Below are 21,905 nucleotides of genomic sequence, written 5' to 3'. Positions count from 1 at the left end.
CCACAAAATATATCCCCATGTAATTTTCCCAAAAAGACAAGGATATTATAGTCCTTCCCGGACATTTAGTATTTCACTTGGGGATTCTGGTTTGGTCGCTCCGGTCGTGCCACGTCAGAATTGATGGGTAAAATAGTAATTTCACTATATTCTTTTTTATTTAAAAGAGAAAAAAAAATGGAGTCAAACGTTGACTAGACTTGAGGAAGGTGATGGCTGAGGGTCTGAAGCTGCCTATCATAGACTTGTCCTCACCGGACCGCACCTCCTCCGCCAGTTCAATCCGTCAGGTTCTTCTTCTTCTTCCATTACCGGACCAAAGCTATGAACTTTACTTAGAAATTGTTTGATAATTGTGTGTTTATTTGTTTTAAACAAAAACACAGGCTTGCATAGACTGTGGTTTCTTTTACTTGGTGAATCATGGTGTTGAGGACGAGTTACTTGGCCAAGTGTTTGATCAGAGCAGTAAGTTTTTTTCACTTCCTTTGGAGGTCAAGTCCAAATTGACGCGCAAACAAAACAGAGGCTACACTGCGCTCTTTGCTGAGAACCTTGACCCCAGTGCCAGCTCCAAAGGTCTTGCTTTGTTTTTGCTCTAAAGTTTAGTTCTTTTGGGTAATTTTGATTGTGGGTGTGTGAGAGATGAGAGATTAGGAGTGAAATGTGGGAACCCCATTAGGAGTTGAAACTAAAAAGTGGGATATAGTGTGCAAGATTCAGTAATCTTTACTAAAGTTGGTTTCTTTTTAAGTAATTATTACTCAAGTTGCTTAAGATGGTTATTGGGAAGAATTGTCAACAGGGTTTTGTTTTGATTATGATGGTGTTGATTATTGGTGACTTTAGTATAATGTGCTAGTTGCAATTTGAAGTACTATTGGAAAGCTTGATGTAGTATCTATGGGATTGTTGTGGTTTTGTTTTGAGTTGAGCTAAATGGGAAACAAGAAAGGATGTTGCTTTTAATTTTCTTGTGTCAATTTCGAAACAGGTGATTCAAAAGAGAGTTTTTACATTGGCCCTTTAGAAGACGCAACTCAAAATAAGTTGAATCAATGGCCTTCAGAAGGTATGGAACAACTTTTTAAAATGTTAATTATGATACAAGGAGAGTGAAATATTTCTTATACAGAGTGGCACTCCTCTAATCATTTTCACTTTAATGGTATCTACAGATATCCTTCCATCCTGGCGACCTACAATGGAATCCTACTATAAAAAAGTTCTGTAAGTTTCATTGTGTCACCTTGATGACGATTTACTTGTTAGCATTCTATACATAGATGGTGAAATTGTTGTTCACCGTTGATAATTTATAGTTGTTCACAGTTCTGCTGGGAAAAGAGTACTATCCCTGATTGCCCTGGCTTTGAACCTGGATGAGGATTTTTTTGAGAAAGTGGGGGATCTAAATAAACACACAGCAGTTCTTCGCCTTTTGCACTATCCAGGTAAACTAGATAGTTCCGCTTCATAGCTGCCCTTTTTATGTTTTAATTACTAGCAGTTTTCTGTACTGCATTTGATTTCAAGTTTTTTCATCTTTCCTTCCTATCTGTCAATGCTTCGGCTTACGTATATAATTTCAGGTCAACTGGGATCATCTGATGAAGAAGTACTTGGTGCTTCTGCTCATTCAGATTATGGGATGATCACACTCCTGGCATCCAATGGTGTCCCAGGACTTCAGGTATGTTTCTGCTAGTTAGTTGCTGTTTCCACCAAACATTTAGTCTTGTTCCTCTGCTGAAGTCTGATACTCTTATCTTAACACTTACAGGTTTGTAGGGAAAAATCTAAGCAACCACGGGTTTGGGAAGATGTTCTTCACATAGATGGGTAAGTACCAAGACACGAGTTTAATGTAATTGGCAGTTGTTGGTAGTTTGGTACAACATCGTTGTACCCTTGTATTTGTTCTTCAAAGAGGTCAACGAATCTGTGCTGTCCTGCAATATTAACGAATATGATAAAATGGATACAGAGTTCCATTGCTTTTGTTAGATGTGGATCCTTTAGATTGTGATGTTAAACGCTCATATGGATTTGATACTGTTAGACTATTATTGAAGAAGGATTTTCTTCTGAGTATTAAATATTAATACCTTTATCCTACATATTTATGGAAGAGCATTTGTAAATTACTTTGACTTTTGATGTTCAATTTGAATATGCAGAGCATTCATTGTTAACATTGGGGATTTGATGGAGAGGTGGACTAATTGTTTGTTCCAGTAATTCCTTATCCTAGTAACTTGAAGGGCTATTCATGTTTCTTCTTTAGGAGCTTTTGCACTTGCGAATTCAAAACTCTAAGCCAGCAAAAATTTGTTCCTCTCTTATTTATTTAGGTCAACGGTGCACAGGGTTATACCAGCAGGACAAGAACGCTACTCTGTAATTATCTATCAATCAATTTATTTATTTAATTTTTTTTTTCATATTAGTAAAATCTTTCGGTGTTTTCTCCTCAATTAAATGATCAGTTTCCAATGGTTTGGTGAAGAAATCTTGCAATTCAATCTAATTTTATGTTGGTATTTATATGGCATCATTTTGTTTTGCAAATGGTTCAGCTCTACACTTGGGCTCTCTAATGTTGCTGAGCTTTTGTTGTGTCAGCGATCTAATTCTTAGATTAGACCTTTCCTAAAATTGATGTCAAAATTTCTGGTTGTGTGCATTCAACCTAATTATTTGGACATGATTCATTTGATGGAAAACTGAACATAGGATGCAGCAAAATTGATTTGTTCCGTATGTCCTGAAAGACAACTTTAGTGCATAGGCCAAAACAAGAAAAAAAAAAAAAGCTAACTTAAGTGGTTTTTTTTTTAAATAACTAACTTGAGCTCTTAACATATGTAAGATGTCCAAACATGGTCTGATTTCTCCTATTGGCCCTCTTTTTTGTCTTCTTCAGTTACATGCTTATATGTGTTACTATTGATTGTGAATTAGAAATTTCATTGTTTCAGGTGGTTTTCTTCTTAGAACCCAATGAAGAAACTCTGGTAGAATGCCTGGCAAGTTGTTGCAATGAATCATTGCCGCCAAGGTAACCGCCCATGGTGTCGCACCACATTGCTTTCATTTAGCTTTTCTATGATTAATTTTGTGTTTTCCTTATCGTCATGGTCTATGGGTATCACTCTATTGTAGAACTTCTCCTTGCAAAACTGGTTCACTGGGGATGGGTACCTGAGGCGTGCACACACACATCTGTGCGCGCGCGCGCGTACGTGCGTATAGTCTCAGTTATGCCAAAATTAGGAATATGAAAGTCCAGCATGCTTCTGTGCCTGGAGTCCTCATCGGGCACTCTGTCTAGGCTGGCCCAATAGCTGGATGGTAGCTTTCACTCACCTACCACTTACCAATACTTGATGACTTGGTATCATGTCCATTACATAATAATAATCCCTTTTAACCAAACCCATATGTTGCTCCTCCCATGCATTGAAGCTAGCACCTATTCTGTTGCTACCAATTGTTATAGACCATGTTACCATTCAATAGAGTTCTAGTTCTTTTTTGGACTACACCAAGAAACAGAAACGATACCTCTAATTTAAGTGATACTACGCATATGTGAGAGTTGTTTTCATGGCTTTGTTGCTGCAATCTTAGTTGAAAGGTTTTCAGCTATTTTCTTATGTCATTTTTCCAACATATCCTTTTTTTTTGTTCAAATGTTCCTTCCACACAAACAAGGATTTAGAGAGCGATCAAGAAACATCAAATTTGTTCAGATGTTAGCTTATTTTGATATTGATATTAGAACATGATGGAAAGCTTTCCTCAAAATTATTTGGGTCGTAAATGTCATTAAACTCAAAATTATTTGGGTCGTAAATGTCATTAAATAAGAACTACCTTCTTACTCTGTTTTTTTTTTCTCTCCCATTTGGTTTCTCTAATCCAGTTGCATTGGAGATGTGATATCTAACAAGTATTTGCTTGCAGATTTCCTCCCATCCGCAGCGGGGACTACCTGAAAGAGCGGTTTAGACTTACTTATGGCTCATCAGAGTGACCAACTTTAAAATGTGGCATGGCTTGGAAGACTTCTTTGTTTTACTTTTCAAGTACTAGACAAAGTAGAAATGGGTGAAGAACTCCGGAGCCCTGGAAAGGAGAATTTAGCACATGGATGCTGGATGTAGAAAATGATAGCATTCATATACTTTTAATATGTGAAGTTTGTATCAGTGTATCCACACTTATATTACAAGGCAGTTTAAACGCAATTTCACACAAACATGACACTCTGAAATGCACCAATGTGTACACAAGTGATACAAAAATGGTGTCAAACACTTGGTGCACACATGACACGCCACACACTAACTAGCACCGGTCCAGGTTTGCCTTCTGGATTAGACACTTGATTCAGCAACTAGCAAGCTTTTATTATACAAGATTAAGATAGGCAATGGCCGAAATGGCGATCACAGCATGCTTAGAAACCGAAGCAAATGTACTTTAGTTTGCTTGAGAACTCTGCTGGGCGTGGAGCGTCCCAAATCTCCATGGTCAATATCTCCAAGTTGGGATATGAATCCTGAAATCAATGTGACGTTAATAAAAGTTTGGACTAGGTTTGGAACTGAGTTGTAGCTATAAAACTCGGAAGCTTGGGAATCGGGACCGAGGTTGAACACAGCAAAGCAGGCTGCAGCCTGAACCCAAAAAAAAAAAAAAAAAAATCAAACAAACTAAGAAGCTAGGAGTTATACTATTTTTGGTGAAATAGAAGTAGTAGTTTCAAATTCAGAAGAAGCAATTGCAAGCGGAAATTCCTACAGGCTACAGCTAGTTTAGGCGGTGTTATAGTAACAACAGAATTGCATATATATAACAAAAATGGGTAAAACTCACTATTGTTTATTAGTGACCTCGTCCTGTGCATTCTCCTTCTTGTTCACATTGCCATCACCAGCAATCTTGCTCTTCAATGGCCGAATCTTCAATCTCTGTTATTTGAAGGGTTTGGTCATGATGAGGGACAATCTTCAGTTTATTAGCGCTTGCCGATGCAGAAGGTTTGCAAGGATGGGAATTTGACAATGCAATTTCTTCCCGAGCAAAATCCTTGCAGTCTCGGTAGTTCAGTAAGTGTCAAATGTCGTAATCGTTTGAAAGCAATTCCTCCTTCATCCTCGTTGTCTCCATCATCATCTTGGTTGCTACGTGCCACTATAATTTCCGTCATTTCTTCACAATCATCAACTTGCAATGTTGTGAGTTGCACTAAACTTTTAGCTACCTCGTAGGTTGTTAAATATTTCATCTCTTTGCAATCCCATACATCCAACTTTATTAGATTCTGGAAGGATACTGCGGATGACTCAAGATTCTTCAACCTTAAGCAAGAGTGAACGACTAGAGTTTCCAATTTTGGTAAGACTACTGGGCCTGCTGCTGGTTGGGACTTGCGGTTCCCTCCTAGATTCGTCAGGTTGAACATAAAAGAAAGATTCAAAGTTGTTACACGTGGAAGTGGGACATGTACGTCATGTATTTCCGGTGTCCAGAAAATTGGTGGGATTTGTACCTTGCTATTACTTATATGGAGATGTGTCCGTTGCGGAAAACCTTCTTTATTAGTACCCTCTGTCCCATCCAAGCACAAAGCTTCAGATTTCTTCAGCAGCATTTGAAGACCGCTGTCCAAGTCATTGCAGATAGAGAGCTTGCACTACTGCATCTTTCATTTTTTCTCTTTAACTAAATTATCTGACTTGCCTTCCCACTTCTTGTCTTTATTATTTTAGTTCTTTTTTTGTTTCTGGTTTCCTTGATTTGAATTAGAATTAGATGGCTCACAGTTTTTTTGGTTTGAGCTAAGACTCAGTGTTTTTGAAGAGCTTTTTTAGTTGGATTTTCATCATGACTCATCAACCTCTGATCAAAAGCCTTAAGTGTACCCATCAAATATTGCACGCCAAGAGTTTCCATATCCCTAGTCTCTTCTATAATGGAAATTGTAGCATCATACTTTCTGTTTAGACGTACTCATTAGGATCTTTTGTACAACTCTTTTCTCTCAAATGGATTCACCATATGTTTTCATCTGATTGACAACATCAGTTAATCTAGTACAGTAATCATTTAGCAACTCAGTTTCACTCATTCTTGTATACTCAAAATCTCTTCTTAATAATTGAAGTTTAACTGCTCTAACCTTATCTGAACCTTTGAATTCAAGCAACAGAACATCCCAAGATGCTTTGGTTGTTTCTTCATTTAAGATTCTTGAAAATATCTCATTTGAGACTGAATTATGCAGAATACCAAGAGCTTTTGCATATTTCTTGATATTTGTCTTCAGCTTCAATTTTTGAGCTTTTGACATATCTGCAACTGCTAGAACTGTGTGGCCTTCTTCCACACAGTTCCATAGTTCATGTGAGATGAACATGGTTCCCATCTTGATCATCGAGAAGTCAAAGTTTGCACCATTGAAAATTGGAACTCTGATTTCTGGTGTGTTGCTTGAATTGACCATTTATCCTAATCAGTAAGTCAGTAACTTAAAGAACTTGTTTTATTTATTTATTTATTTTGATCCAACAGATGGTAAGCCCCAATTGATGTATGATCAACTAAAACTCTAATACCATGTTAGAATTTGAGCTTCAATTTGTAATGAACAAACCACAATCAATAACACAACATAGATATGGATTGAAAACAGCAGTAGCAGTTTGAAGCATGAACTGATGAACAAAAAACTCTGCAATCTTGTGTACTTGAATTTTAGATCTAGTTCACTCTTCTTTACAACAACAAAACTTTAGCTTATACAGTGCAACAAGCTTAAACCTACATAACCATCTTGTGGTTCAGATGAGAGTCTAATTAGCTAGAATAAGAAAAGGTCAATATCTAGTTAAACCTGAGTGGAGAAAACAGTAACAGCAAGTGGCATTGAGCTTTCCTAATTGAAGCAAGAAAGCATTAAACGGTAATAAATTCACCTGAGTCTTTGCGGCTTTAGGGTTTTAGAGCCAAACTCTCACGTACTGGAGAAAAAAGAGTGGCGTCTCAGTGGAGAAGACCACAAATATACCCCCATATGGAATATTTCCAAAAAGACAAGGATATTTATAGTCATTCCCGGACATTTAGTATTCCACACTTAGATTCTGGTTTGGTTGCTCTGGTTGTGCCACGTCAGAAATTAGGGATTGAATAGCAGTTTTCATGCCAACTTTTTTTTATTTAAAAGAGAAAAAATGGAGTCAAACGTGGACTAAACTTGAGGAAGGAGATGGCGGAGGGTCTGAAGCTACCTATCATAGACTTGTCCTCACCGGACCGCACCTCCTCCGCCAGATTAATCCGTCAGGTTCTTCTTCTTCTTCCTTTACTGGACCAAAGCTATGAACTTTACTCATAAATTGTTTGATAATTGTGTGTTTATTTGTTTAAACAAAAACACAGGCTTGCATGGAGTGTGGTTTCTTTTACTTGGTGAATCATGGTGTTGAGGAAGAGTTACTTGGCCGAGTGTTTGATCAGAGCAGTAAGTTTTTTTCACTTCCTTTGGAAGTTAAGTCCAAATTGGCGCGCAAACAAAACAGAGGCTACACAGCGCTCTTTGCTGAGAACCTTGACCCCACTGCCAGCTCCAAAGGTCTTACTGTGTTTTTGCTTAAAGTTTCGTACTTTTGGGTAATTTTATTGTGGTTGATTGATGAGATGAATGTTTAAGAGTAATTGTAGGTACCCAATTGGAACTTGAAACTAAAAATTGGGATATAGTGTGCAATCCTCAGTGATCTTTACTAAAGTAGGTTTCTTTTTGGGTAATTATTAAGTTGCTTAAGATGGTTATTGGGATTACATGTCAAGAGGGTTTTCAGTTTTATGTTGATTATGACGGTGTTGATTATTGGTGACTTTAGTATATTGTGCAAAGTAGCAATTTGAAGTATTATCGGAAAGCTTGACGTAGTATCTATGGCATTGTTGTGGTTTTGTTTTGAGTTGAGCTAAATGGGAAACAAGGATGTTGGTTTTAATTTTCTTGTGTCAATTTGGAAACAGGTGATTCAAAAGAGAGTTTTTACATTGGCCCTTTAGAAGACGCAACTCAAAATAAGTTGAATCAATGGCCTTCAGAAGGTATGGAACAACTTTTTAAAATGTTAATTATGATACAAGGAGAGTGAAATATTTCTTATTCAGAGTGGCACTCCTCTAAGTACATTTTCACTTTAATGATATGTACAGATATCCTTCCATCCTGGAGACCTACAATGGAATCCTACTATAAAAAAGTTCTGTAAGTTTCATTGTGTCACCTTGATGATGATTTACTTCCTAGCTTTCTATATATAGGTTGTAAAAATTGTTGTCCACCATTGATAATTTATAGTTTTTTACAGTTCAACTGGGAAAAGATTATTATCTCTGATTGCCCTGGCTTTGAACCTGGATGAGGATTTTTTTGAGAAAGTGGGGGGTCTGAATAAACACACAGCACTTCTTCGCCTTTTGCACTACCCAGGTGAACTAGATAGTTCAGCTTCATAGCTGCCTTTTTTATGTTTTAATTACTAGTCTTGTTTATTATTATTTTTTCCTTGCAATTTTCTCTACTGCATTTGATTTCAAGTTTGTTTCATCTTTCTTTCCTATCTGTCAATGCTTCGGCTTACGTATATAATTTCAGGTCAACTGGGATCATCTGATGAAGAAGTACTTGGTGCTTCTGCTCATTCAGATTATGGAACAGTCACACTCCTGGCATCCAATGGTGTCCCAGGACTTCAGGTATGTTTCTACTAGTTAGTTGCTGTTTCCACCAAACATTTAGTCTTGTTTCTCTGCTGAAGTCTGATACTCTTATCTGGGATTTATTTTAACACTTACAGGTTTGTAGGGAAAAATCTAAGCAACCACGGGTTTGGGAAGACGTTATTCACATAGATGGGTAAGTACCAGGACATGAGTTTAATGTAATTGGCAGTTTGGTACAACAATGTTGAACCCTTGTATTTGTTCTTCAAAGAGGTCCATGAATCTGTACTGTCCTGCAATATTAACGAATATGCATGATAAAATGGATACAGAGTTCCATTGCTTTTGTTAGATGTGGATCCTTTAGATTGTGATGTTAAACTCTCATATAGATTTGATACTGTTCGACTATTATTGAAGAAGGATTTTCTTCTGATGGAGTATTAAATATTAATACCTTTATCCTACATATTTATGGTAGAGTATTTGTAATTGACCGGAGTTTTACTTTAACCTTTGATGTTCAAATTTGAATATGCAGAGCATTCATTGTTAACATTGGGGATTTGATGGAGAGGTGGACTAATTGTTTGTTCCAGTAATTCCTTATCTTAATAACTTGAAGGGCTATTCATGTTTCTTCTTTAGGAGCTTTTACACTTGCGTATTCAAAACTCTAAGCCAGCAAAAATTTGCTCCTCTCTTATTTATTTAGGTCAACGGTGCACAGAGTTATACCAGCAGGACAAGAACGCTACTCTGTAATTATCTATCAATCGATTTCTTTTATTTGTTTTTTGATATTAATAAAATCTTTTGGTACTTTTCTCCTCAATTAAATGATTAGTTTCCAATGGTTTGGCGAAGAAATCTTATGTTGGTATATATAGCAACATAAGATTAGTTTCCAATTCAATTTAATTTTATGTTGGTATATATATGGCATCATTTTGTTATGGAAATGGTTCAGCTCTACACTTGGGCTCTCTAATGTTGCTGAACTTTTGTTGTGTGCAATATAATTCTTAGATTAGACCTGTCCTAACATTGATGTCAAAATTTCTGGTTGTGTGCCTACAACCTAATTATTTGGACAAGATTCATATGATGGAAAATTGAACATAGGATGCAGCAAAATTGATTTGTTCCGTATGTCCTGAAAGACAACATAAGTGCATTGGCCAAAAAAAAAGAAAGAAAGAAAAAAAAACTATCTTAATTTTTTTTAATTATTATTTTTTATTTCTTCCATATTTAGAATGTCCAAACATGGTATCATGGTCTGATTTCTCCATTTGGCCTTCTGTTTTGTCTTCTTCAGTTATATACTTATATGTGTTACTATTGATTGTGAATTAAAAATTTCATTGTTTCAGGTGGCTTTCTTCTTAGACCCCAATGAAGACTCTCTGGTAGAATGCCTGGCAAGTTGTTGCAATGAATCATTGCCGCCAAGGTAACCGCCCATGGTGTCGCACCGCATTGCTTTCATTTAGGTTTTCTATGATTAATTTTGTGTTTTCCTTATCGTCATGGTCTATGCGTATCCTACAATACTTCTCCTTGCAAAACTGGTTCACGGGGGATGGATACCTGAGGCTCATATACTACTCCCATAGAATACAATACACACACACACACACACAGTCTCAGTTATACCAAAATTGGGAATATGAAAGTCCAGCATGCTTCCGTGCCTGGAGTCCTCATCGGCCACTCCATCAAGACTGGCCCAATAGCTGAATGGTGGCTTTCACTCAATCACTTGGTATCATGTCCAAACATAATACTAATGCCTTTTAACCAAACCCATATGTTGCTCCTCACATGCATTGAGCTATCCCCATACCTGTTCTGTTGAGACCAATTGTTTCGCAGGTGTAACAACTATCCATTGCAAGGAATTCGGACCTTACAGATAAATGCTCAATACCCAAGTAGGCTTACAACGTTGATTATAATCAAGTGCTTTATGGGTCGTCTCAGACCTTGCAATTGGTGGACCATGTTAGTGAAGTTACCATTCAATAGAGTTCTAGTTCTTTTTTCGACTAAACCAAGAAACAGATACTATACCTCTAATTTAAGTGATACTAAATCTCTGTTACAAGTTACAACGAACTAGTTATGCATATGTTAGAGTTGTTTTCATGGCTTTGTTGCTGCAATCTAAGTTGAAAGGTTTTCAGCTATTTTCTTTAGTTCAGATGTTAGCTTATTTCGATATCGATATTAGAACATGACGGAAAGCTTTCCTCAAAATTATTTTGGTTGTAAATGTCATTAAATAAGAACTACATACTTACTTTTTTTTTTCTTTTTCCCTTTTGCTTCTCCCATTTGGTTTTTTCTAATTCAGTTGCATTGGAGATGTGATATCTAACAAGTTTTTGCTAGCAGATTTCCTCCCATCCGCAGCGGGGACTACCTGAAAGAGCGGTTTAGGCTTACTTATGGCTCATAAGAATCACCAACTTTAAGATGTGGCATGACTTTGAAGACTCCTTTATTTTACTTTTCAAGTACTAGACAGTAGAAATGGGTGAATAAGTCCGGAGCCCTGTAAAGAAGAATTCAGCACATGGATATATATAGAAAATGGTAGCATTCATATACTTTTAATATGTGAAGTTTGTATCAGTGAATCCACACTTATATTACAAGGCAGTTTAAACACAATTTCACACAAACATGACACTCTGAATTGCACCAATGTGTACACAAATGATACAAAAATGGTCTCGAACACTATGTGCACACATGACACGCCACATTAAACTAGCACCGGTCCAGGTTTGCCTTCTGGATTAGACACTTGTTCAGCAACTAGCAAGCTTTTATTATACAAGATTAAGAGAGGCAATGGTGGAAATGGCGTTCACAGCATGCTTAGAAACCGAAGCAAATATACTTTAGTTTGCTTGAGAACTCTGCTACGCGTGGACCGCCTCAAATATCCAAGTCGGGATATGAATCCTGAAAACAATGTGAAGTTAATAAAAGTTTGGACTGGATTTGGAACTGAGTTTTAGCTATAAAACTCGGAAGCTTGGGAATCGAGACCGAGGCTGATCACAGCACAGCAGGTTGAAGGTTGAACCCAAAAAAAAAAAAAAAAAGTCCAAGGAGGTAGAAGTAATAATTTCAAATTAAGTTGAAGCAACTGAAGCGGAAAATTCTTACAGCTAGCTTAGACACTATTATAGTAACAACAGACTGCATATATATTGTTGTAGTATATATGATAATGTCTATCTCATGTATAGAATAGGTACTTGAGAATAAAGAGGGATGCTTAAGTGTAAAGATAGGTATAGTGACTTGTATGATAAGCTTTATGCCAAAGGGGAACAAGCATGGTTATCTCTATCATCACAGCCACAATGCCACATGAGAAAAGCTAGAAATGGAGCTGTCATCCAAGTTGTATCATTCTTTAAGCATCTCACATCTCAATTGTATTCCTATAAATACCTCCTTGAATGAGATGAATAAACACACCTTGAAAACTCCATTCTCTCTATGGATTACTCTCTCTCTCTGTGTTTCATTTTATACTTGTCCTTAAACACGTTATCAGCACGAAATTGCTCTAGAATTAGAATCGAAATTGAAAAGAATAGAGGTAGTTCATAACCCGATCGAAGTCATTTTTTCAAACTTACAAAAAACCTCCAAACTAGCTCATATCAAAGCCCTTGATTCAAGAAGCCCAGAACCGGTTTCAGAACCCCCAGAACCGGCCGGAAACCGCCCGAACCGGCTGCCGGAAGTTCTGAACCGCTGCCGGACCGCTGTCGAGTCCTGCCGAAGTGCTGCCGAGTCCTGCCGAGCAGCTGCGCAGAAGCTGTCGACAGAACCTGCCGAGCAGCTGCGCAGCACCTGCCGAGGATCTGCCGAGCTGCTTCCGAAGACCTGCCGAGCAGCTGCCGATACCTGCCGAAAGGACCTGCCGAGCACCTGCCGAAAGCTGCCGAGACCTGCCGAGCGCATCTGCCGAGCCCCTGCCGAGCCCCTGCCTAGCATCTGCCGAGCAGCTGCCGAGGCACCTGCCTAGCACCTGCCGAGCAGCTGCGCAGCAGCTGTCGACACATCTGTCGACAGATCTGTCGAGCGATTTTTCCGACAACTTTCCGGTGACTTTCCGGACACTTTTCCGGCGACTTTCTGGACACTTTTCCGGTGACTTTTCGGGCAACTTTCCCGACACTTTTCCGGCGACTTTCCGGACACTTTTCCGGCGACTTTCCGGACACTTTTCCGACAACTTTCCGGTGACTTTTCCGGCGACTTTTCCGGCGACTTTCCGGCAACTTTTCGGACACTTTTTCGACAACTTTTCGGTCATTTCCGACAACACAATTTCAAGGTATTATTTACTAAAAGTTCCCGTTTTTGAGTTTTTACTCCTTTTTCCTCTCTTTCTTTTTCTCGGGAACTTGTACTAAAAAAAAAAAGGTGGAATTGTAGAAATTCACGCTAAACGAACTAAGAGCGTTCATAATCTATGAACTAAGAGTGTTCATAATATTCGGACTAAGAGCGTCCGCAAGCATCGATTTATGAATTAAAAGCGGAATCGTGGGGATTCACGCTAAACGAACTAAGAGCGTTCGTAATCTATGAACTAAGAGTGTTTATAATGTTCGGACTAAGAGCGTCCGCAAACATCATTGTTTTGGTCTAATCCAAATATTATTGGAAATTAATTTCTTGGTAGCATAGCTCGGAAATCTTATTATTTTAGTTTTCGTGGAAGTTTAAACTCCGAAACTAATATATTTTCTCTTCTTACTCTTCAGGATGTCGAATGAACCTAGACTCGATTTTCCAATGCTTGACTCAACAGGCTCGGAATACCATGGCTGGGTAACCGACGTTGAGAACCACCTCACTTCAAGAGGAATATTGCCCATAATTCAAGCTCCTAATCCAGGCCTTGTGTTCCAACGAACACCTACAAAGCATGCACAAGCTATTATCTTGATGCGACGCCACATGGATAAAGCTCTCAGATTAGAGTACATGTCGATCAAGAATGCAAGAGACATATGGGTAGCGCTAGAAGAGCGCTTTGGCAATATCCAAATTCCCTCCTCCCTGACTTGAAGATTCAGTGGAACAATATGTGCCGTGGAGGTCGCATCATAAGACGTAGTAGTAGTAGTAACCCTCATAGGGAATATCCACAACGTGGACAAACTGCACCTCCAATGAATGGAGACAACCATAATGACGTGTGTCATCGGTGTGGATCAATCGAGCATTGGTTCAAGCAATGCAATGCAAGGACCCAACTAGCTGAAAGCTACAAGGAGTATAGGCAATTGAGAAAGCAAGAAACCAATCTTGCTGAAGATGAAGATATCAATCTTCTGAAAATAAAGAAGGTGAAGATAACCCTCTCACCACTGAGGACTTCAAAGCTGCAAATAAAGAGCACGAGGATGCCGCAGACTTTGATTAGAATAGTCCTTTAATTTTCTATTTTCCAATAACGGCAAATGTGCCGTAGTCAATAAATGACAAATGTATTGACTCTTTCTCATGTGGTGTACCAAATGAAGTATGATGTCTAGGAAAGTAATTGAGATCAGGGTATTTAAGCGAGCCTCGCTCCACCAACATCTCTCTACTTCCCTGGTCATATTTCATTGGAATTACCAAACGGATTGAGCAATTACAATTTGTATAAGTTTGATTGTATTTTGGAATAGACTTTGGAAAACTTTGATGTAATCATTGACTATTTTCCGTATTAATGAAGTGTCGCATTATTCAATGTCATGGACATGTGTTAATTTCTGAACTTTATTACTTGAAAGATATAAGAGCCAATGGTTTTCATGTGAAAACACATTGTAAGAATGGACAAGAGTTCCTTTGCATCGCCTCTAATGACTACGGACATAAACGAGTATTAGAGAAACTTATGTGTCGCTCTAGTGGGTTGCATGCAACCACTATTCGAGTCATTGAATCAAACCATGTCATAAGAGATAACTTATGGGATTCTGACACATATAGGCTTTGGCAAGACCGTTTGGGATATCCAGGTCATGATATGATGTTCCGTATATTAAAGACTTCACGGACATCCATTCCTCAAAATGAAAAAAGTACGAACCAAAGATTGGTCCAAAGAGTTACTTCGTTTTGCAAAGCTTGCTTTTTTAGCAAAAGATAGGATCGAGACCATCCTATGCAAAGGACACTAAATAAAATATACCATTCTTGCAAAGAATCCAAGGTGATATTTGTGGACTTATTCAACCAACTTGCGGACGTTTAAATATCTCATGATGTTGGTTGACACGCAAACACACTGATCACGTGTTGTGCCATTATCCACCTGTAAAAGCTACGTATGCTATACTCCTAGCACAAATCATATGACAATGGGCTCACCCCCTAGATTCATCCTTCAGTCAAATAGATTTGACTATGCTAGAGAGTTTACATCGAAGATTTTCGATGGTTATTGCAAAGGGACTGATGTTAGACATCACATTCCCATATACACGCCTAAAAGGTCTCGCGGACATAACTACGATAGTAGTTCAGACATTGGTGATGCGCACCAATCTTCTTATATCCGCTTGGGGTGATGCAATATCGCATACAACTATGCTAATTTCTCTACGACCTACCGCCACTCAATGTATATCTGCGTTACAGCTAGTGACTGGGTACAAATATTTTGTACTTACGCACATTCGAGTGAGCCATTTATGTGCCAATTGCGCTGCCACAGCGCCTATGGTAGGTCCTTACAAATAAGTGAGCAACTTAGTTGGATTTGAGACTCCAACAATCGTCTGCCACTTAATGCCCTTGCAAGGCGATCTCTTTCCCGTTTGATTTACGGATGTCACTTTGATGAGACAGTCTTCCCATCGTTAGGGGGAGATAAGAACTCGAATGTTCAGCAGGAACGACAGGAATTGTCGTGGTCTGTCCCCACTATGCCTCATCTCGATCCCTATTAAAAGTGACGAGATCACACACATTTGCTGCAAAAATGCCTGCAAGGAAGGACGTCCCTATAAGAGGACGTAGCACCACCCTACACAGAGGTAGGCAAGGCGCCAACGCCATAGAAAGTGGCACTCTGGTGTTACAGGCCATGGCCCCAGCTAAGATGCGTAGGAAGCCTGTGGATTCGAAGGATACTTTGGCACAATCCTTGGATCATCGATACTCAAACATCCGTCTTATGAGTATCTTCCGGATTATGGTTATCGTTGGGGGACGCCTCAACGTCAAAACCTATTTATGAGAATATAGAGCTCTATGAAAATAACACTAGTGTACATAAGACGTGGAATAGAAACTCCATCATAATTGATGATGTATTTGCGCATTTTGATGCACATGAGTTTGTTGAGATCGATGATATCGAACCACGCTCCGTTGAAGCATGAATACCAACGTAGAGAAATTTGGCCTAAATGGAAATATGCGATCCAGGTTAAGTAAGATTCTCTAACGAAGAGGAAGGTTTTTGAGCCAGTGATGCCAACACCTCCTTACATAATACCTATTGAATAATGGGTCTTCGTTAGAAAGTGTGTTGAGAAAAAGAGATGGCAATCTCGCCTTATGGCGCAAGGCTTCTCACAAAAACGCCCTGTATTGACTACGAAGAGACATATTCTCTCGTAATGGATGTCATTGCACTCCACTACCCTGTCAGTTTGGTAGTTTCCAAATAACTGAACATGCAGCTTATAAATGTGGTCACTACGTATCTCTATGGGGATCTAGATACATAATATACATGAAAGTTCATAGTGAAACTTTAATTACCCAAATCAAGTGGCTCTAGACCACGGAGCGCGTTTGCAATAGAGTTGAAACGCTCATTAAAAGTGACTACTTGATTGGGAAGGGATATGCCCGCGCGTTTCCATAACAAGTTTCGGATTCTATCGCGGTTGTCATGTTGGACATGATCTTCATTCGAAGCCCTTAAAGAGTTAAGGGAAACCGCTGAACACTTGAAATCCGAGTTCGAGATAAAGGATTTTGGGGGAACACGATTATGCCTCAGTTTGGAACTTGAGCATCGTGTTGATAGATGCTTAGGCATTTTGACAAAGGTCAAACCTTCAAGCACCCCATAATCATTCGTAGTCTTGATCCTGAAAAGGATCCTCTCCGTCTGAAGGATGATCAGACGAAGATGTGCTTGTCACGCCCCTGATTTTTACAACAATAAAAATCGATATATATAATCCCATAATTATACATGCGTGAATATTCAGTCATCAATACAAATACCTGGAACATCTTTCCCATAAAACAAGTACTTACTGATACACTGAATCATCCAAGATAACATACACTCGCTCCACAGAGTTATATATTATACAAATTACGAATTAAATTGTCATCACAAAATAAAGCGTAAATGCTCCTCAGAGCTTAACATAGCGGAAGTCAAACAATGGCGAAGCAAAAATTGCTTCCTACCGTTCAGCTGCTAACAAGCTGCTCTGCTTCACACGATTCCTGACTGCAGGATAACCCTACACAAAAGAAGGTGCACCGGGTGCCAAACAACAAACCGGTAAGCTCTCAAGCTCGTATGATAACTCATGAACATCAATCAACAACTCACATCAATCTACTTAGGAACATGCAGCATGAATCTTCTAACATTCAATATCCTTTCCACAGAAAGGACAACATGAGTCACCGCTATGACCATATCCTATTTGCTAACTTAACCATCAAGTAGCAATTCAAGTCTCATCTAGACAATTAAAGAAGAATGCCATCTGAACTCTCCTTTAAGCCGCGAACCTATGAGTCTCAAGCAACCTCGACTGTTACTCCCATAAGCTATCATGGCAGATAAACTAGAACCCTATTGAAATTGTAATCACTCGTCCTAACCAGAACGTGATTACCTATTTCCTGCCTTGATCACCATCTGTGATCTATCACCATCTGTGATCTGTCACCATCTGAGAGAAATGATTTCAGACTCCGTCTAGTCAGGAAATCAACATCAAGGTCGCCATCTGCAACCTGTCACCATCTGTGACCTATAATCTTTAGACCCCATCTGGTCTCAGCTCAACCATTGATCACCATCTGTGACTCATGATCTTCAGACCCCATCTGGTCATGAAGTCAAACATCAAGGTTACCATCTGCAACCTGTTGCTATCTATGATCTATCACCATCTGTGACGTAAGATCTTCCTAGACCCTATCTGGTCATGAAATCAAACATCAAGGTTACCGTCTGCAACCTGTTACTATCTATGATCTATCACCATCTGTGACATAAGATCATTAGACCCATCTGGTCTCAAGGTCAGCCATTGATCACCAATTGTCACCATCTGTGACTAATGATCTTCAGACCCCATCTGGTCATGAAGTCAACATCAAGGTCACCGTTAAGTAAGTCGCATCTGACCTAAAAACGTTACAACACCTAGTTTCGGTTTCCTAATCCCTGCTCACCATCTGTGACCCTTGATACTAAAACCAATACATCTAAATGAGTCACGCTTGACTCAAATGTAACATCAAGCTCAATACTTCCAAACAATAGAAACATCTTTTCTATAATATCGTTTCCTGAAAAGTCGCATTTAACAATAATATGAACACCATCATATATTATTCATCACAATCATTCACAGATATATTTTCATCTAAATATATATATGTAGTCATTCGCTCAGGAATGCCTACTAATACCAACTATAGTTTGCAGTTAAATAATTAACGCAAAACATAATGGTACTTCTGTTCATAAAGGTCCTTGTGAGATTTACTCACCTTGAACTCCTGCTGCGTCTTCAATACAGAACCGAACCAAAACTATACCACCATCGTCCGAATACTTCGTCAAGTACCTATTCACATATGGTTCCAACTTAGTAATGATTCACATTTGATTAAGTTCGAAACCCCTGTTTTGAACTAAATCCCAAAGTGGTGCAATCGAGGCAAAGCCACATCCAAGACCTCCCTAAGTCTTCGGAATACGTCACGATCGATGTGACAAACACAAGTCGATCGGACGCTCGAATCCTCACGGATCGAATAAATCGATCGGTATGAAACTGTAAAAATCGTAACAATTTCATACGAACTCCAAAATTGCATATTATATCGAACGCTCGTATCGACGAGTAGAAGACATATAATACCAGAAAAGTTCCTTAAGTGGCGAACGCCGCGGAACGCCACAGACGGGGTGCACCGCCGCCGCCAAAACTCATTATTCACAAACCCCACATCAAAAAGCTCATCTACGCTGTGACTATAACTGATCGAGTCAAAACAGCTAAGGGATCGAAACTACCACAAGCCGTGAATAGTATCAATTGAGTTGATCGATTTTCACTAAACGGTCGAAACAAACACAGGATCGACAGGGAGTCTGACTCACCCAAAGCCTGAAACGGTCAGTTGCGTAGGACTCGCGGTGGTGATGGCGGCGAAAGAGCGATCCTGCATGCACGCGTCCGAAGTGGGGAATGTCATGAAAAAACGAAGAGTGCTTGTCACGCCCCTGATTTTTACAACAATAAAATCGATATATATAATCCATAATTATACATGCGTGATATTCAGTCCAATACAATACCTGGAACATCTTCCCATAAAACAAGTACTTACTGATACACTGAATCATCCAAGATAACATACACTCGCTCCACAGAGTTATATATTATACAAATTTACGAATTAAATTGTCATCACAAAATAAAGCGTAAATGCTCCTCAGAGCTTACTACATAGCGGAAGTCATAACAATGGCGAAGCCAACAAAATTTGCTTCCTACCCGTTCAGCTGCTAACAAGCTGCCTCTGCTTCAGCCACGATTTTCCTGACCTGCAGGATTAACCCCTACACCAAAAGAATGGTGCACCGGGGTTGCCAAACAACAAACCCGGTAAGCTTCTTCAAGCTCGTATGAGTAACTCATGAACATCAATCAACAACTCACATCAATCTACTTAAGGAAACATGCAGCCATGAATCCTTCTAACATTCAATATCCTTTCCACAGAAAGGACAACATGAGTCACCGCTATGACCATATCCTATTGCTAACTTAACCATCAAGTAGCAATTCAAGTCTCATCTAGACAATTAAAGAAGAATGCCATCTGAACTCTCCTTTAAGCCGCGAACCTATGAGTCTCAAGCAACCTCGACTGTTACTCCCATAAGCTATCATGGCAGATAAACTAGAACCCTATTGAAATTGTAATCACTCGTCCTAACCAGAACGTGATTACCTATTTCCTGCCTTGATCACCATCTGTGATCTATCACCATCTGTGATCTGTCACCATCTGAGAGAAATGATTTCAGACTCCGTCTAGTCAGGAAATCAACATCAAGGTCGCCATCTGCAACCTGTCACCATCTGTGACCTATAATCTTTAGACCCCATCTGGTCTCAGCTCAACCATTGATCACCATCTGTGACTCATGATCTTCAGACCCCATCTGGTCATGAAGTCAAACATCAAGGTTACCATCTGCAACCTGTTGCTATCTATGATCTATCACCATCTGTGACGTAAGATCTTCCTAGACCCTATCTGGTCATGAAATCAAACATCAAGGTTACCGTCTGCAACCTGTTACTATCTATGATCTATCACCATCTGTGACATAAGATCATTAGACCCATCTGGTCTCAAGGTCAGCCATTGATCACCAATTGTCACCATCTGTGACTAATGATCTTCAGACCCCATCTGGTCATGAAGTCAACATCAAGGTCACCGTTAAGTAAGTCGCATCTGACCTAAAAACGTTACAACACCTAGTTTCGGTTTTCCTAATCCCTGCTCACCATCTGTGACCCTTGATACTAAAACCAATACATCTAAAATGAGTCACGCTTGACTCAAAATGTAACATCAAGCTCAATACTTTCCAAACAATAGAAAACATCTTTTTCTATAATATCGTTTCCTGAAAAGTCGCATTTAACAATAATATGAACACCATCATGCATATTATTATTCATCACAATCATTCACAAGGATATATATATTTCATCTAAATATATATATATATGTAGTCATTCGCTCAGGAATGCCTACTAATACCAACTATAGTTTGCAGTTAAATAATTAACGCCAAAACAATAATGGTACTTCTGTTCATAAAGGTCCTTGTGAGATTTACTCACCTTGAACTCCTGCTGCGTCTTCAATACAGAACCGAACCAAAACTATCACCAACCACTCGTCCGAATACTTCGTCAAGTACCTATTCACATATGGTTCCAACTTAGTAATGATTCACATTTGATTTAAGTTCGAAACCCCTGTTTTGAACTAAAATCCCCAAAGTGGTGCCAATCGAGGCAAAGCCACATCCAAGACCTCCCTAAGTCTTCGGAATACGTCCACGATCGATGTGACCAAACCACAAGTCGATCGGACGCTCGAATCCTCACGGATCGAATAAATCGATCGGTATGAAACTGTAAAAATCGTAACAATTTCATACGAACTCCAAAATTTGCATATTATATATCGAAACGCTCGTATCGACGAGTAGAAGACATATAATACCAGAAACAGTTCCTTAAGTGGCCGGAACGCCGCCGGAACGCCACCACAGACGGTGGTGCACCGCCGCCGGCCAAAAACTCATTATTTCACAAAACTCCCAACATCAAAAAGCTTCATCTAAGCATGCTTGTGAACTTTCATAACTGGATCGAAGTCAGAAAACAAGCTTAAGGGATCGAAAACTACCTCACAAGCCGTGAATAGTAATCCAATCTGAGTTGATCGAATTTTCACGTAAACCGGTCGAAACAAACACCAAGGATCGACCAGGGAGCTTGTTCTGAACTCAACCCAAGAAGCCTGAAGCCACGAGGTCGCCGGAGTTGTGTTTTCCGGCCGGGTCCGAAAACACAAGGCTGCACCACCTTGCAGCGCCGCCGTGGAGAAGAATCGGCGATAGAGAACACCAGAGGGACGACCAGACGGCGGAGGCGATCCTGTCTGGAAAGTTTCGTCGCCGGAGGTGGCCGCAGTTCGCCGGAAACGTCGGGTCGGAATGCCGGGTTCGGGTCGGGTCAGTCGAAAAACTTCGACTCTGAGGGCGCGGACGAGAGAGAAGAGAGAGAGGATAAAAACTTCCG

The 21,905-nt window shown here is 39.4% G+C and overlaps 2 protein-coding genes across 5 annotated transcripts; both read left to right on the top strand.

Moving 5' to 3' along the window:
* Positions 1–172: 172 nt before the first annotated feature.
* On the top strand, positions 173–4,283 carry LOC112175460 (2-oxoglutarate-Fe(II) type oxidoreductase hxnY). 2 transcript variants are annotated; one of them, XM_024313139.2, is made up of 11 exons: positions 173–290; positions 387–579; positions 995–1,072; positions 1,179–1,230; positions 1,333–1,454; positions 1,593–1,693; positions 1,784–1,842; positions 2,181–2,216; positions 2,355–2,400; positions 2,982–3,061; positions 3,970–4,283. In XM_024313139.2, the coding sequence occupies exons 1-11, from the start codon at positions 213–215 to the stop codon at positions 4,037–4,039; spliced, it is 915 nt and encodes a 304-aa protein (XP_024168907.1). In that variant the 5' UTR covers positions 173–212; the 3' UTR covers positions 4,040–4,283. The 2 variants fall into 2 exon arrangements, with proteins under 2 accessions (XP_024168907.1, XP_024168906.1); XM_024313138.2 differs by having other exon boundaries at positions 2,181–2,237.
* Positions 4,284–7,251: 2,968 nt separating this feature from the next.
* On the top strand, positions 7,252–11,446 carry LOC112179928 (2-oxoglutarate-Fe(II) type oxidoreductase hxnY). Of its 3 annotated transcripts, none has more exons than XM_024318416.2 (11): positions 7,252–7,357; positions 7,453–7,645; positions 8,059–8,136; positions 8,245–8,296; positions 8,400–8,521; positions 8,687–8,787; positions 8,889–8,947; positions 9,296–9,352; positions 9,470–9,515; positions 10,131–10,210; positions 11,155–11,446. In XM_024318416.2, the coding sequence occupies exons 1-11, from the start codon at positions 7,280–7,282 to the stop codon at positions 11,216–11,218; spliced, it is 930 nt and encodes a 309-aa protein (XP_024174184.1). In that variant the 5' UTR covers positions 7,252–7,279; the 3' UTR covers positions 11,219–11,446. The 3 variants fall into 3 exon arrangements, with proteins under 3 accessions (XP_024174184.1, XP_024174183.1, XP_024174182.1); XM_024318415.2 differs by lacking the exon at positions 11,155–11,446 and adding an exon at positions 10,633–11,146 and having other exon boundaries at positions 9,296–9,331; XM_024318414.2 differs by lacking the exon at positions 11,155–11,446 and adding an exon at positions 10,633–11,146.
* The last annotated feature ends 10,459 nt before the right edge of the window (positions 11,447–21,905 follow it).

This window comes from Rosa chinensis, chromosome 7, assembly GCF_002994745.2.
Source record: "Rosa chinensis cultivar Old Blush chromosome 7, RchiOBHm-V2, whole genome shotgun sequence".
NCBI lineage: Eukaryota > Viridiplantae > Streptophyta > Magnoliopsida > Rosales > Rosaceae > Rosa > Rosa chinensis.
Note: the sequence above shows the minus strand (reverse complement) of the source record. Positions and strands in the feature narration are given on the sequence as shown.